Here is a 15,105-nt window from a genome sequence, read left to right on the forward strand (position 1 = left end):
ACTCTTCTAATTGTTGTCGGAGCTGTTTTACGGAAAGTTCTTCTAGCAACATCATTAGTCGGCACACACGTACTTTTCACAATGTCTTTTAAAAGTCTCACCGAATACCGAACAATTAACGCACTTTAATTCTTCCCGACGAATAAAGCTCAAAAGTACTTTAAAGTCTTTTTAAGTTCTCTTTTAAATTCTCTTTTATTTATGTCGCACTAATTTTACTGTATTATGTTTACTGAACACCGACACCACTGTAACATTCAAACGAGCGTTCGTATTTAGATACGACTTTATTAATTTATTTATACAAGTTTTCTTTACAAATCTCTAGCTTAAACTAACCCAAATAAAAGTGCGCTCCGTTTAAATAGCAAATAACGTTATTCTCGATCATTCCAGACTTCGTCACCTCTAGCTATTGTGTGACCTTCCACATATCGCACGTCTTTCTTCACCGATTCCACGTATATCTTACTTCCACCAGAATGTTTTCGAGATGGAACCGGTTGGAGCTGCTACTTGCGGCCGGTGATTCATTATTTTGCTACAATATTGATGACGCGCTAGTGTTTACTATTAAGTTCACGTTATCAATTTATTATCAATTTATCACGTTATCAAAGTAGGTCAGGATAATAATGGGGCAGAAGCAAGTATGGGAGTACACGGGCTGGGGGAAAGAAATAAAAATGGAAAAAAACTCATAGAATTTAGTTTAGAATACAATATGGTAATTGGAGGAACGATATTTCCACATAAAAATTGTCACAAGATAACCTGGGTATCACCTGATAAGAAAACAGAAAATCAAATAGACCACCTTCTGATTAGTAACAAATGGAGAAGCAGTCTACTGGATGTAAGGAATAAGCGATCAGCAGATGTAGGGAGTGACCACCACCTACTATTGGGGGAAATAAAACTAAAAATAAGGGCGAAAAACAGCAATAAACAACTCAACAGACGCAAGAAATACAACATACAACAATTGAATGATAGCGAAACTCATAATGAATGGAGTAATAGAATAAAACTGAATGCAGAAACTATAAAACAGGAAATCTTAGGATATCAAGAAGAAGAACGGAAAGAGTGGATAAGTGAAAATACCTGGCAACTTATTAGAAAAAGAAAGGACCTCAAAGCCACATTAAATAGAGCACAAAGAAGTGACGACAAAATTAAAATAGCCCAAGAATATGAAGCTGCAAATAAACAGGTAAAAAAGAGTGCTAGAGGAGACAAGAGAAAATGGGCTGAGGGAATGGCTCGAGCAGCAGAAGAAGCAGCAGCAACAAATAACCAAAGAGAATTATATAGAAACACCAAGCGTTTGGCAAAGTGGAACACAAACAATAACAAACCACTAAAAGACAAAAGAGGGCAAGTTCTCACAACGACAGAAGAACACACCCATAGATGGCAAGAGTATTACCAGGAACTCATAGCAGAGCAAGAAAACGAACCGTTTGCGCAAGAAGACCATGCAGCAGGACCAATTGAAAACTGTTTAAAAATAAATGCAGAGAGCCCAACGAAGAAAGAATTAGGTGAAGCAATCCGTCACCTGAGGAATAACAAAGCAGTAGGAATTGACGTTATCCCATCCGAATTGTGGAAAGCTGAATTGAGGGAACAGTGAAATTACTGGCACCATTGCTGATAGAGATATGGAATGAAGAACACGTACCTACAGAGTGGAATAATGGAATCATAATAAATCTCCCAAAAAAAGGTGACGCGCAGCTATGCGAAAACTGGGGATGAGTAACACTATTGTGTTCTGTAAATAAAATACTAGCCTATATTGTACATCAAAGAATTAACGTCGAAATCGATAAAAATCTTCGCAATGAACAAGCGGGTTTTAGAAGGGGAAGATCCTGTATTGACCAGATTGCTACATCACGTATCATCATAGAAGAAATTAAAGAAAAGAATGCAGCACTGATAATGACGTTTGTAGACTTTGCCAAAGCGTTTGATAGTATAAAACACAAAGCTCTTTGGAACATTTTAAGCCACGCGAAAATTCCACCTAAGATCATTAGAATAATACAAATGATGTATAACCGAACAACATTCCAGGTATTACATAAGGGTCAAATGACGGACAAAATAGAAATAGAGAAGGGGGTAAAGCAAGGCTGTATACTCTCACCTCTACTCTTCAGTATATGTCTCAACTACATTTTACAAAAAACCATAGACAGAAAAATCGGAATCCCTTGGAACTACTTAGATAGTAAGAAACTGGCTGATATGGAATATGCAGATGATATATGCCTGGTATCCCATACAATAGATGATATGCAGAATATGCTAAGCAAACTGGAGAAAGAGGCGGCAGAAATTGGTCTCCGAATAAATGTCAATAAGACAGTTGAGATGAGAATAGGCCAACTCCGACAGGAAAAATTATATATCAGTATAGAAGAAGTAAAACAGGTACAAGAATTTTGCTACCTAGGAAGTATACTTGGCGTGCATGGTGGAATCGAGGCGGACATTAAATATCGACTTAGAAAAGCACAACAAGTATTTGGAACACTTTCAAACATATGGAGGTCAACACAAATTAGTCAAAACACCAAAATAAGACTGTTTAATAGTAATGTTAAAATAGTATTACTGTATGGATGCGAGACCTGGGCAATAACAGATGGAACTGTCAAAAAACTCCAAGTATTTGTAAACAGGTGCCTCCGAAAAATTTTGAAAGTATATTGGCCGAACATCATAACAAATCAAGAACTCTGGAAGAAAACCAAACAAGAGCCAATTGAAATTGCAATTAAAAGGAAAAGATGGAATTGGCTGGGACACACCCTGAGGAAGGACAACTCAGATATAACAAAGAAAGCTCTAAAATGGACAGTAGCAGGACGAAGAAAGCAAGGACGACCTGCAACGACCTGGAGAAGAACAATTGAAGCTGACTACAAAGGTATGAGAAAGAGCTGGGGAGAGGTAGCAGCTATGGCCAGAGACAGAGTCCAATGGAGAAGCTTCGTGGATGCCCTATGCTCCTTTACGGAGTAACAGGAAATAAGTCAGTAAGTATCAATTTATTGATCTTATACACTATTAATATTATTTAATAAACAACTCAAAATATTCCCGATGTCATGTCAAATACCTAAAATTTTCGCTGTCTTGTCACTATATTCTATTCGACTCAGTGCGTTGCGTGACGAAAGATGTTCGATTTGGAAAATATCACCACGTACATGGTCTCCATTTTTTTCGAATCCTGAAAAAACTAATAAATATTTTTAAAAAATTTAAAGGCAGAAAGAAAGACTAAATTTAGAAAATTATTATCGAGGGCCGAAAGTCCCATAGAATAAATAAAAAGTTTCTTTTGAATAAGATATTTGAAATTTAAAATCACACTACATTTTCTCTTAGTTTTTGCCCCCGGTAACTTATTAAACTAAACATAACATAGTTTTCAGGGACTTTCGGCCCTCGGTAAGAACGTAATCTTTTATTCTGCTCTTAAATTTTTTTAAAATACTTATTAGTTTTTTTAGGATTCGAAAAACATTAATCCCATTTAAATAGCATTGGAGCCGAAACTTAGTACCGATTCCATTAAAAATATATTTTACACAACGTTTGCCTAATACACGCATAACCTTATATTTTACGCAATTTTTTGTAACAATATTATATGCAAAATTTTAAATATTTGCATTATATAATAATATAACATACATCCATACATAATCGATTGCCCCTTTTACCATTAGGTGTCGAGGATTCCTCGTTTATATGATACTCTGCAAATTTACGCCACTTCTTCCTATCTGCTGCTAAAACTTTTGCTTCTTGCCACGATGTTCCTCTTTTCTTAAGTATTTCATTTACACTAGTGTTCCAGCTTCTCCTTGGTCTGTCCCTCGTGCTTTTACCCACTGCTTTGGACTCCCATGTCATTTTCACTGAGTCTGTCACCACTCATCCTTATCATGTGTCCAGCCCATTTTAACTTCTTTTCTTCAACTTTTTCGTTGAGCGATTTTACCTGTAGTTCATGTCTTATATCTTCGTTTCTTCTTTTGTCTAACGTTCTTGCTACCACCACTTTTCTTAAGTATCTTATTTCTGTAGCTTGTAATCTTTTTCTTTGTCTGTCATTAAATACCCAGTTTTCTGCCCCATATATTGTAATTGTCATATATACAGTTTTTTATACAGTGCCGGCAAAAAAAATCTTTACATTGCCAAATACATCACCAAATTTGAAGACAATTTGCATGCGTTCTGTCTGGGCTTGGAGGGGAGGGTAGGGGAGGGGGATAGCTTACTTGCGACGGGAATTGTCTATAGTTTACGGACCGCTTAGCTTATTTAAGGTATTCTGCGCGTTTGCACTGTAAACAGTTGGTTTTGTGTGGGTAGTCAGTATTCAACTTCTTCTCATTTACCGCGTAAAGTTTGAGATCGTCAAATTCTAAATGGAACTGACAAATATGGGTCGAAAGAGACTTACAAAAGAGGAAAAGGTTCGCGCTTTAACATTACTGGAGGAATTAAACTCTGTAATTACCGTAGCACGTGATATTGGTGCTTCAAAAGGGGCTATTTATCAACTGAAACGCTGCAGCCGAACGTTTCAGTTGATAATAGCCCCTCTTGAAGCACCAATATCACGTGCTACTGTAATTACAGAGTTTAATTTCTCCAGTAATATTAAAGCGCGAACCTTCTCCTCTTTTGTGAGTCTCTTTCGACCCATATTTGTCAGTTCAATTTAGAATTTGACGATCTCAAACTTTACGCGGTAAATGAGAAGAAGTTTAATACTGACTACCCACACAAAACCAACTGTTTACAGTGCAAACGCGCAGAATACCCTAAATAAGCCAACAAGTCCGTAAACTACAGATAATTTCCGTCGCAAGTACGCTATCCCCCCTCTCCTACCCTCCCCTCCAGCGCAGACAGAACGCAAGCAAATTGTCTTCAAATTTGGTGATTTATTTGGCAATGTAAAGATTTTTTTTGCCGGCACTGTACTGTCATTTTGGTTTTTCTCGATATTTCTTTTTTATTTAGGAAATTTTTATACAGTGAATAATAAGTTCTCGTTGCCAATTTTATTCTGTTTCCAATTTCGTCTTCTTATGTACCTTTGTTGTTTAACATTATTCCCAAATACTTCAAGAGGTCTACTTGCTCGATTTTTTCCCTTCGATTTCAATATTTACAGTTGCTTCTTTGTTGGCTATTGTCATTACTCTAGTTTTCACCATATTTATCATTAAGTTGTAGTTTTTTAATTCTTCAGCCCAGATTCTTATGTTTTCTGCGAGAGCCTTTTCAGTTCTTGCGACTATAACAATGTCATCAGCAAATACTCAGGCTTCAATTTTTATTTGCTGCAGATAGCTATACCCTATAGCGCATTTTTTTAGATTTTTTCCAACACTTTTAAGTAACTTCATCCACAACAGAAATAAATAACAGTGGGCTCAGCACTCCACCTTGTCTAACCCCGTCGTCATTAGTAAATTCACCTGAGATTAGGTTACTTGTCCTGAGCTTGTTTTTTGTGTTGACATACAAATTCTTTATTACACTTACAAGTTCTTCATCTACTTCCTTGTTTATCAGGCTTTGCCATAATCCTTCTCTATTCACCATGTCAAACGCCTTTTTCATATCTAAAAATGCCAGGTACAGTGGATCGTTTTTTAGTGTTTTTTGTCTGTGTGATGGTCTAAATCCACTTTGTATATCTGCCAGTCGAGGGTCGACTACTTCTCGTAGTCTCTTTTCTAGAATTATTTCGTAGATTTTAAACGCTGAGCAAAGAAGTGATATACCCCTATAATTACTGCACACTTTAGGGTCTCTCTTTTTGTGTATAGGCAGTATTATTGAATTGTTCCAATCCTCTGGGATTTTTTTGTTTGTCCACGCTAAATTTAGTAGGTCATGTAATTCTTGTTTACCCTGTTATCCAAGATATTTAAATAATTCAGCATCTATTCCGTCGATCCCTGCTGCTTTACCAACTTTTAGTTTTTCTAGTGCATCTTCAACATCTTCCATCTTTATTTTAGTTTCATGAACGTCTTCTTGCCCTCTTTCAGGTGTTTCATCTGCTACCTGTGTGCGATTCTCTGCTGTTGTATTTTCATTATTTAAAAGTTCCTTGAAATATTCTCTTTACCTTTCTATAATGGGCTCATCCTCAGTTATTATATTTCCGTTTCTATCTTTTATTTGCTGTAGTTTAATTTCCGTTTTACTTGTCATATTCTTTAATACTCTATAAAACAATTTTGTATTTTAGGTACTATTTTCTTCCATAGTTCTTCCAAATTATTCCAAGGCATTCTGCTTTTCTTGTTTTATCCTTACTTTAACTTTGTTGCGCTGTTAATTGTACTCGTATTTATAGTATGCCTTTTGATTTCTTTTTTGTATGTACACTTTCTTTTCTCCGACTTCTTTTTTAATATGGTTGTTCCACCAGCTTGTTTGCTTTTTATGATTATTTCTTCTGGTATACCCGCAAACTTGCCCTGCTGTTTCTAATGGTGTTGCTTTAAATCGGATCCACTTTTCTTCCACATTTCTACTTTGTCTTCTCTTTTCATTCCTTGCAAAGTATTTTTTCGTTTTCTCTATATATTCATTTCTTGTTTGCAAGTCTCTCAGCTTATAGGTTCTTATTCTTCCGTTATAGTTCTTGTTTTGTATCTGCTTACGGTCCTCAACTTTGTTGTTATTCTTGAATACTCCTTCTAGTAGATAATGGTCTATCTACCTATCTCATAGCTTCTTTTTACTCTGACATCTTTAGCTTTACTCCTTTTTTCTCGAGGAACAATTATAAAGTCTATTATTGACTTTTCATTTCGCTGATGCATTGCTCCTGTTATATTGTGTACTTTTGTGCTCAAAGAAAGTGTTGGCTATAACTAAATCGTTATCTACACAAAACTCTAGCAATCTTTTACCATTTTTTTTAATTGTGTGTTCTCCGTGCCTACCTATATCTCCTTGCCATTTCATGTTTTCGTTTCCCACTGAAGCGTTGAAGTCTCCCAATATTATGAGTGTTTCCTCATAATCTTCTACTGTCTGCTGTAGTTGTTCCAAAATTGATTTTTGTCGTTAGCTTTGTCGTTTAATGGCGGTGTGTGGTTCCTGAGATACAGCCGGTTAAAATTGACCAACATGTACGGCGAAGATATAAACAATCGGATGGCAATTTTCGATGCAAAAGATGGATTTTTATCTTTTTATTTCGGTCCTCTTTCACCACACAAATTTTCATATCTTTAAAAGACTCATAACATAATAACATATTATAACGTATATAATAAAACGTATATAATAAAAACTCATACCGTAGGTATATGATAAAACTATCGGCATTACGAGTGAAAATACCTAAAATACCAAAATCCCAATCAAGAATTAGGTTGGAGAAAATGGAATCTCAAAATTCAAAATCGGTATACGCTAAAAATTGCAATTTGTCAGCTTCCCATGGAACAACTTTCTTCATTTTTTTCTTCCAATTTTTTTGTTCCCAAGTAACTTAAGTAGAGCCATGTAACTAACGTATTATTAAATGTCAAAGTTGCTTGTGTTTTGTTATAATAAATTAATTTTTTTAAAAGAAAATAAATTTCTCCAGTTGTAAACTTTTTTTAGAAAAACTTCCAACAAGTGCACCTTTTAATCATTTTATCGTTTAACGTTAACAAAAATTCTCATTTGAAAGCTGTATAATTATTTAAACAGTCTTTAAACAAATTAAAAATTTTAGTTATAAAAATAATTTAATTAATTATAACAAAACAAAGCAACTTTGACATTTAATAATACGTTAGTTAAAAAGCTCTACTCGAGTTACTTGGGAACAAAAAAGAAGAAGAAATTTGCTGTATGGGATGCCGAGAAAATGCATTTTTTTAACCTACCCCGATTTTAAATTTTGAGATTCCATTTTCTGCAACCTAATTTTTGATTGGAATTTTGGTATTTTTGGCATTTATCACTCGTAATATCGATAGTATTTATTATTATAATATATGTTATGAGTCTTTTAAAGATATGAAAATCTGTGTGGTGAAAAAGGACCGAAATAAAAAGGCGACATTTCGAAAATTACCATCCGGTTGTTTATATCTTCGCCGTACATGCCGGTCAAATTTAACCGGTTGTATCTCAGGAGCCACTCATCGCAATTAAACGTGTTTTTTTTTAAGAAGCGTCCTGCCGGGTTCTTTCCAAAACCGTTTTCATAATTTAATTAAATTTACGCCGAGATATTCTATTTGTTTATAAGCCAAAAAATTGTTTATAATTTTAAAATATTCCTGAGGGCGCTTAAATAGACCAATTTCAGTTCTGTATAGTGCGTTTTTATACAAAAATCATAGTTATTACTATTTGTTATAATTATTATGGTCATTTTAGCGACTGAAAATGGTTAATTAACAATTGTTGCTAAAAACTGTTCATTCAATTTTCATCAGCTTCTGGACTTCCAATGTATACCAAAAGGGCTTTCATGTTACCAAGTTTTTTAATTATTGATAAATAATTACTTACCTAAAATTTTAATTCAAAATTAAAGATATTGTTGAAAAACCCTCATTTTTCGAGGAAAGTTTTCGTCGAAGTAAATTGGGAAAAATATGTTTTTATTCAGACTTTATTTGCGGTTAATTTTTATTTGGTTGTTTTTGGTGTAAAGTTAAGATCTTTGGAGTTATAAAGCAATAATTGAAAAAAAAAACGATTTGGGGACGCCATTTTGTTTATAAAAAAGTAGCACACTATCTTTGGACTTTGCATAACTAGATTATTAACATGGATTATTAATAAGTATATAGAATCATAAGATTCGATTCCAGCAATAAAATTTCTGGTAAATAACTTTTCCTTGTATTTTGGTCCCTTGTCCAGAGTAATAGTACAAGCAGAGTATATAGATAATAGAGATACTGTATACAGATATAAAAAATAGGTTAATATTCGTCAAATTCCAAATCAAATATTTTAACGTGAAATATCCAAAAATGAAGCAAATTTTGGGGAAAATTCATTAAAGCTATTTTGAAATTTTTTAAAAAGCTTTGTTTTTGTTTTTTTTTTTTGTTTCTAGCATCAAATATAAGCATGTTACGCTCAAAATAAAATTAGTCCCCTTTTTTGGGTAAAAAAATCGGGAAAATCATCCCCTAATAAGCATCTCAAATGAAATTAATCGTTACCGCTTCACAAGTTTCTTTACTCGTGTATGTATTATTTATATTATGTGTAAGTTTCGTCGGTTCAAAGCGCTGTAGTTGAAAGAGCTGTAGTTGAAAGGGCGTGAACGAGTCACTATTCACGAGTGTAAGCAAATTTATAAACACTAAATCTTTATCAATTTTTGTCTACAGAAAAATTAAAAATCTGGAGTATTCAGAAAAGCAAAGTGTACAGTTAGTACTTTGCGTTTTTTGGTATTTCTGACAATTTCTAAGTTATTTTGAAAAAAAGCATTTTTTTCAAAATTAAAAATTAAAACAGTTTTACTTTAAAACCATTTTTTTTTTCAAAAATAAGCACTTTGAACCTATGAAACTTACAGATCATAATATAAACACAACATAAGTAAAGCAACTTGTGAGGCAGTAACAAATAATTTCATTTGAGATGCTAATTAGGGAGTGATTTTCCCAATTTTTTTTTACTAAAAAAAGGGAGTACTTTATTTTGAGCGTAACGTTAAGTTAATTTTTGATACTAGAGACTTTTTTAAAAATAAATAATAAAGATTTTTTCAAAAACTTTAAAGGGTTGTAATAAGTTTGCCTCAAAACGTGCTTGATTTTTTGGTTATTTTATGTTGAAATATTAGATTTGAAGTTTGACGAATATGAACCTGTTGTTCATTAGCTACAACTCCGCTTCTAATGAGCCTAGAGACCTCACACATACCTACACCATTAGTTTCACTTTTTTATAGTCTATCTTTTGGCTTAGAAATTTTTTTGAAAAATACTAACTTTTTGAGTTATTTGCAAAAAAAACGTCTAAAAACGTGGTTTTCTTGTTGAAAATGAACATATTTTCTCGCAAATAAGTCTAAAATGTTGACTTAGTGAAAAAACTCTATAGAACAAAAGTTGCTTAGAATTAATCACTTTATCCACTTCCGGACTTATTTTAAAGGTATCTTTTTTCAACTCTGAGAAGGGTTGAAACTTACCCCCAGGATAAAAGCACACATTGGCACAATATCTTTCGTTTTATTTGACATGTTAGCTATGTGTATGCCAAATTTCATGTCAATCCAAGCGGTTTTTTTTTTAATTTACAGCAAAAATCCTGAGTACCTACACCTACTATAAACAGGTATTTTTACAATATATAATTTATAAATAACAAAGTCGGAACGTGGTTTAAGCTATCACGACTAGTGGCAATCGATTAAGCGTATAAAAATACTACTAAAAAGACTACAAAAATATTTTGAGTAATCGCGACTAGAGTATACACCAGAGAAGACCTTAACACTGTCAATTTATTTAGAGGGCTTCTACTAATACCTGGAAAATACCTAATATTAACATAATTTGTTAATAACGATTAAACGGGCAATATTTATGGAACTAGATCACTTCCATTGGATTCAGCGACCCAAAAAACCTATAACACCACCATCAAATCACGGAAAGCTAGAACTTCCCACGGGACCCCTTATGTTGCGACTAGCCTAAATAACATCTAAAATACATAGCATCTGATAATAGAGATTTTAATACCACGTGGTAAGTCGTAGCTTTTAAAAAAAGCGAACGTCATCGTTACGAACGCTGATCTTGCTTTTTCTATGCGTTGTTTTATTTCAGTAGGGAGGTTCCATTGACTGCTTATGTTGGTACCAAGGAATGTGTAGGTGTCTACCTTACCAACTGTTTGTATCTTAATCAAAAGTAGTGTATTTAATATTTCGTGTTTTGTTGACTACAGTGTACGTTGTTATTTTCGTATTGAGAGCAAGTCTACATATTTTTACTATTTATATCTAATATACGCTTATTACGCTGCTATTTGTTCAGCATTTTGTTCTATGGAATGGAAGCATAAACTCTCACGGAAAGAAATTGCAAGAGGATTGAGGCTTTTGAGAAGTGGGCTTACCGCAGAATATTGAGGATATGGTGAATGAACAGAGTAAGAAATCAAGAAAGAGAAGTACTGAATATCATAAAAAGAAGAAAACTAGAGTACTTTGCTCACGTTATAAGAAATCCGAGTTAAGAAATGCTACATGTAATTACCCAAGGAAAGATAGAGGGAAAGCGTGGCCCGGACGCAGAAAAACATCCTGTTTAATAACTCGATTAAAAGTTATTATTAGGAAAGTCAGAAAGTGACTAAATCAAAGACTAAAGCCACCCCTACCAGATCCTGAAGAAATTTCTGTCATTATTTTATTACTAAGCTGTTATTTATAAGTAATAATAACGAGCGATCCACAATTATTGGGATCAAAGCTAGCCTTGCAAAAAATTACGTATGTTTTAATCTGAATTTATATCATTGGTTTATCAATTAATTTTGATTAACATTATAAAACATAAAAAATCAGTCAAAACCTTTAACACAGAACTTTAATCAAAGATTAAAAGAACTAACAAAATTATAGGTAACAATAATAAATAAAATAAAAAAAATGCTGTATATGTCCACCACCAACATCTCTACATAACCTAACTTTTCTTGTTAAGTTGACGTACACTGCAAAGTTGACGTAAACTGGAAAGTATATCTGAAGTAAGAATAGACATGCACTGTATAGCTATCTCTGTCGTTCAGAGCCACCTATGGTGACAATAATTTTGGATCACACGTTAGTTGTCTTCACAATCAAAGTAATCAACGGCCCCCCTTCCGACACACAAGAATCTCTCAAATGTTCCTGTTCATCTTCCGGCCACGTACTCCACCGAAAGCCCAAACGCAAAAAGATTCACGTACCGTCCGCTCTAATGCAAACATGCATTGACGAACTCCCGGTAGAGTACGAAAACATCCTTGAGGCTACCCCGTTAGCCTACCGTACCCACCTCTAACATTTCCTTTTCCCTACCCCGAACAGGGAGAAGTTGGTTTTTTGCGGTTTCCCAACTTCATTGCACAATTATACCTGTTCGTCCCAAGAAAATAGCCGCAACTATTTTCTCCACTCGAACGCTCACTGTCCACGCTGCGCTCAAAGCCACCTCCTGACCGCCGACGAGGGACGCAGGTTCGCCTGTCGTTGTACAATGGTTTCTAGGGAGACTGGTCGAGAGCAAAGCACGGACAGTACACTTAAATGTCTATGGAACCAACAACAATCCATCAAACTTTCTTCTCTGTTGTCTTCTTAGCCCTCTGGACACCACCGTCCGGCATAACCAAGGATCCAAGAACACCAGGACACGGTGCTTGCCCCAGTGTGTTTTTCGGACTGTTTGCTTTGCTGCCAACACTAAACATTCACCACAAACCCTGAAGAGGACAAAATCCTAAACGGGGAATCACATTGTATGCATTTCTTCTTAACATTATCAAGACAAGCAAATCAAAACAATGTAGTTAGTTAGCTGCCGTCAATGGTGAGTGCGAGAGAGACGCCATTACGGCAGTCAATGGTGCATCTTACTCGCACTTATAGCGTCACTACAATCTTACCGCTCATTGTTAATAATTAAAAATAACAGCTTAGTAATAAATTAATGACACAAAATTGTTCAGGATCATGTAGGGGAGCTTTAAACTTTGATTTAGTCACTTTCTGACTTTTATATTAATAATTTTTATCTTAAAAATAGCCATATCGTCGGCCTCATATGAAAAGTGCCCAAGTCCAAATTAACAAATTTTACAGGAGAAACAATACTTTTCTCATATAAAAATCACATTTCAAAAAAAATTATTAGTAATTTTATTTAACATGGAATCAGATTCCAGTTATAAATCCCAATTGGCTTACTGAGAAAGAACTTCAAGTATTAGCTGATGCCGAATAAGGTTTATAACAAACAACTTAGTGTATTTTTTCAAAAACAAATTAAACAAATCCGCTGTTTTTAAGTGTATTTTCTTGTGGCGTATAAAGTACGCCAAGCGTGTAGTTATGTTATAACTTGATTCGCGGGTAGTTAAAGGTTAAAGGTTAAAACAAGAAGAACGTTTACATCACTGAATAGAGAATTAAATTATGTTTCAAACGAGATAACACATTCTTATTATAATCATCGATTACGCTCAGAAGGATAAAGTCAGTAGTTTGATATACACATATGTCAAAAAGTCATAATTTAAAAATAAAGTTTTTTCAGGGTTTGTCTCCAAAGTTCCCTATTCTCTAAAAATTAAATTATTCCATTATTATTGCGCATTATTGTAAATAATATGTAACAATCTGAAACTATTGGGAAAATCCTCTAAAATACCACGAATTGGGCTGTTCAATTTTTTTCTGAAATATAACTCGCGTTTAAATTTAATAGTACAATAATCCCTACCACTGTTTTTTAATATAATCCAAACAGATATTAATTGCTAATATAAAGAAAATATGAATTAAGCAGAATTATAACTACTCAGAAAAATATAGTGATCATGACTTAAGATAAGAAAAAGCAAAATCAAAAATACTTAATTAAAAAACTTGTATCAGAGAAGGCTCCAGCTACGTTTGTATTAAAAAATAATATATATAGGTATATAAAGAGTGTGTTTCTTACCATTTATTAGTGGACTTTTCTACTTTTACTCCACTTTCTAGAACACTTCTTTATAGTTCCTTGCATGAACTAATATTTTGCAATTCAAGAAAATTAAATGATTAATATTTTAAATAATGATAAAGTACAGATAAAGTTTTTTCGCATGTTATAAATAGATAACTCAATAATATTACAGTGCATCCATAAAGTAACGCATAAATTCATTTTTAGATAAATAGACAACATTATTAGAAATTCCCGATAATATGTCGACTTTTTATTTTTAAATTACGATTTTTTCGCATATATACTAATGATGTTCATTTCAAATATACATCGATGTTTTTTGCGATGCATCAATCGGAAAGCTTGCATCGATGTTTTTCGATACATCGAATTAATACATCGATGTTTTCGATGCATCGATAAAACGTAAAATGCGCATGCGCGTGTCAATTAATATGTGACACGCGCATGCGCAGCCGTCATGTAGAATGAAAACAGGTTTGAAGTTGGAAAAATGAGAGAAGAGGAGGGAGTTAATGGCAGGAGAGAAAAAAAGAAGACTAAAACAACTCTGCGCTTGAGCTAAAACAGAATGAAACAAAAAAAGGATTGGTTGGAAAAGATGTCTTGAATTTGAATAGTTTATTTGATGCATCGAAAAAAATACATGGATATGTATCGGATTGATTCGATGCATCGAATGGTAAATATCGATGTTTTTCGATACATCGATGTATATCGAGCATCCCTAATATATACCATACTAGTGACGTCATCCATCTAGGCGTGATGACGTTTTCGACGAATTTTTAAATGAGAATAGGGGTCATGTGATATCTCATTTAAAAGAGTATTCACTTCTATATTCAGTAATATAATAATTAACATAACTATTTATACAGGGTATCCAAAAAAATTTTTCTATTAAATTAATTGACAAAAAAGAAGAATGTATGTAATTTATTTAGTTCTAAATACGGTTTACTGTTTAATAAAAAGAGGAAAATATATTTATTTGACAATCAATTTATTGTTTTTCGCTTAAATGAAATGTTCAAACTGCCAAGAAGCAGGCGGGTGCCACCTTTAAGATTGAATCGAAGCGAAAAACTATACTTATTTGTCAAATAAACATTTGTTTTTCTATTTTCTGACAACAGTAAAACGTATTTTAGTGTAGGAAACAGAGGTTTAACCTCGCAAAATGGACACAAGTCTGGTTTTATTTGTTTTTCTGGTATATCAAGTAGTGTTGCCCAAAATAGATTTTGGTCTTGTTCTTGCATTTTCGCAAGACCAAGATCAAGACCAAGACCGCCTAATTTTAGCAAGACCAAGACCAAGACTACTGACCGTG

At 33.8% G+C, this 15,105-nt stretch overlaps 1 protein-coding gene across 1 annotated transcript in view; it reads right to left on the minus strand.

Moving 5' to 3' along the window:
* LOC114339404 (uncharacterized) overlaps positions 1–13,884 on the minus strand; it is a 92,482-nt gene extending 78,598 nt beyond the window's left edge. Inside the window, exon 1 of the mRNA XM_028290054.2 lies at positions 13,761–13,884. Coding sequence (XP_028145855.2) covers positions 13,761–13,763 — 3 coding nt within the window. The 5' untranslated portion in view covers positions 13,764–13,884. The remainder of the gene's footprint in view (positions 1–13,760) is intronic.
* Between the last annotated feature and the right edge of the window lie 1,221 nt (positions 13,885–15,105).

The sequence above is a fragment of the Diabrotica virgifera genome, chromosome 8 (genome assembly GCF_917563875.1).
Source record: "Diabrotica virgifera virgifera chromosome 8, PGI_DIABVI_V3a".
Lineage (NCBI taxonomy): Eukaryota > Metazoa > Arthropoda > Insecta > Coleoptera > Chrysomelidae > Diabrotica > Diabrotica virgifera.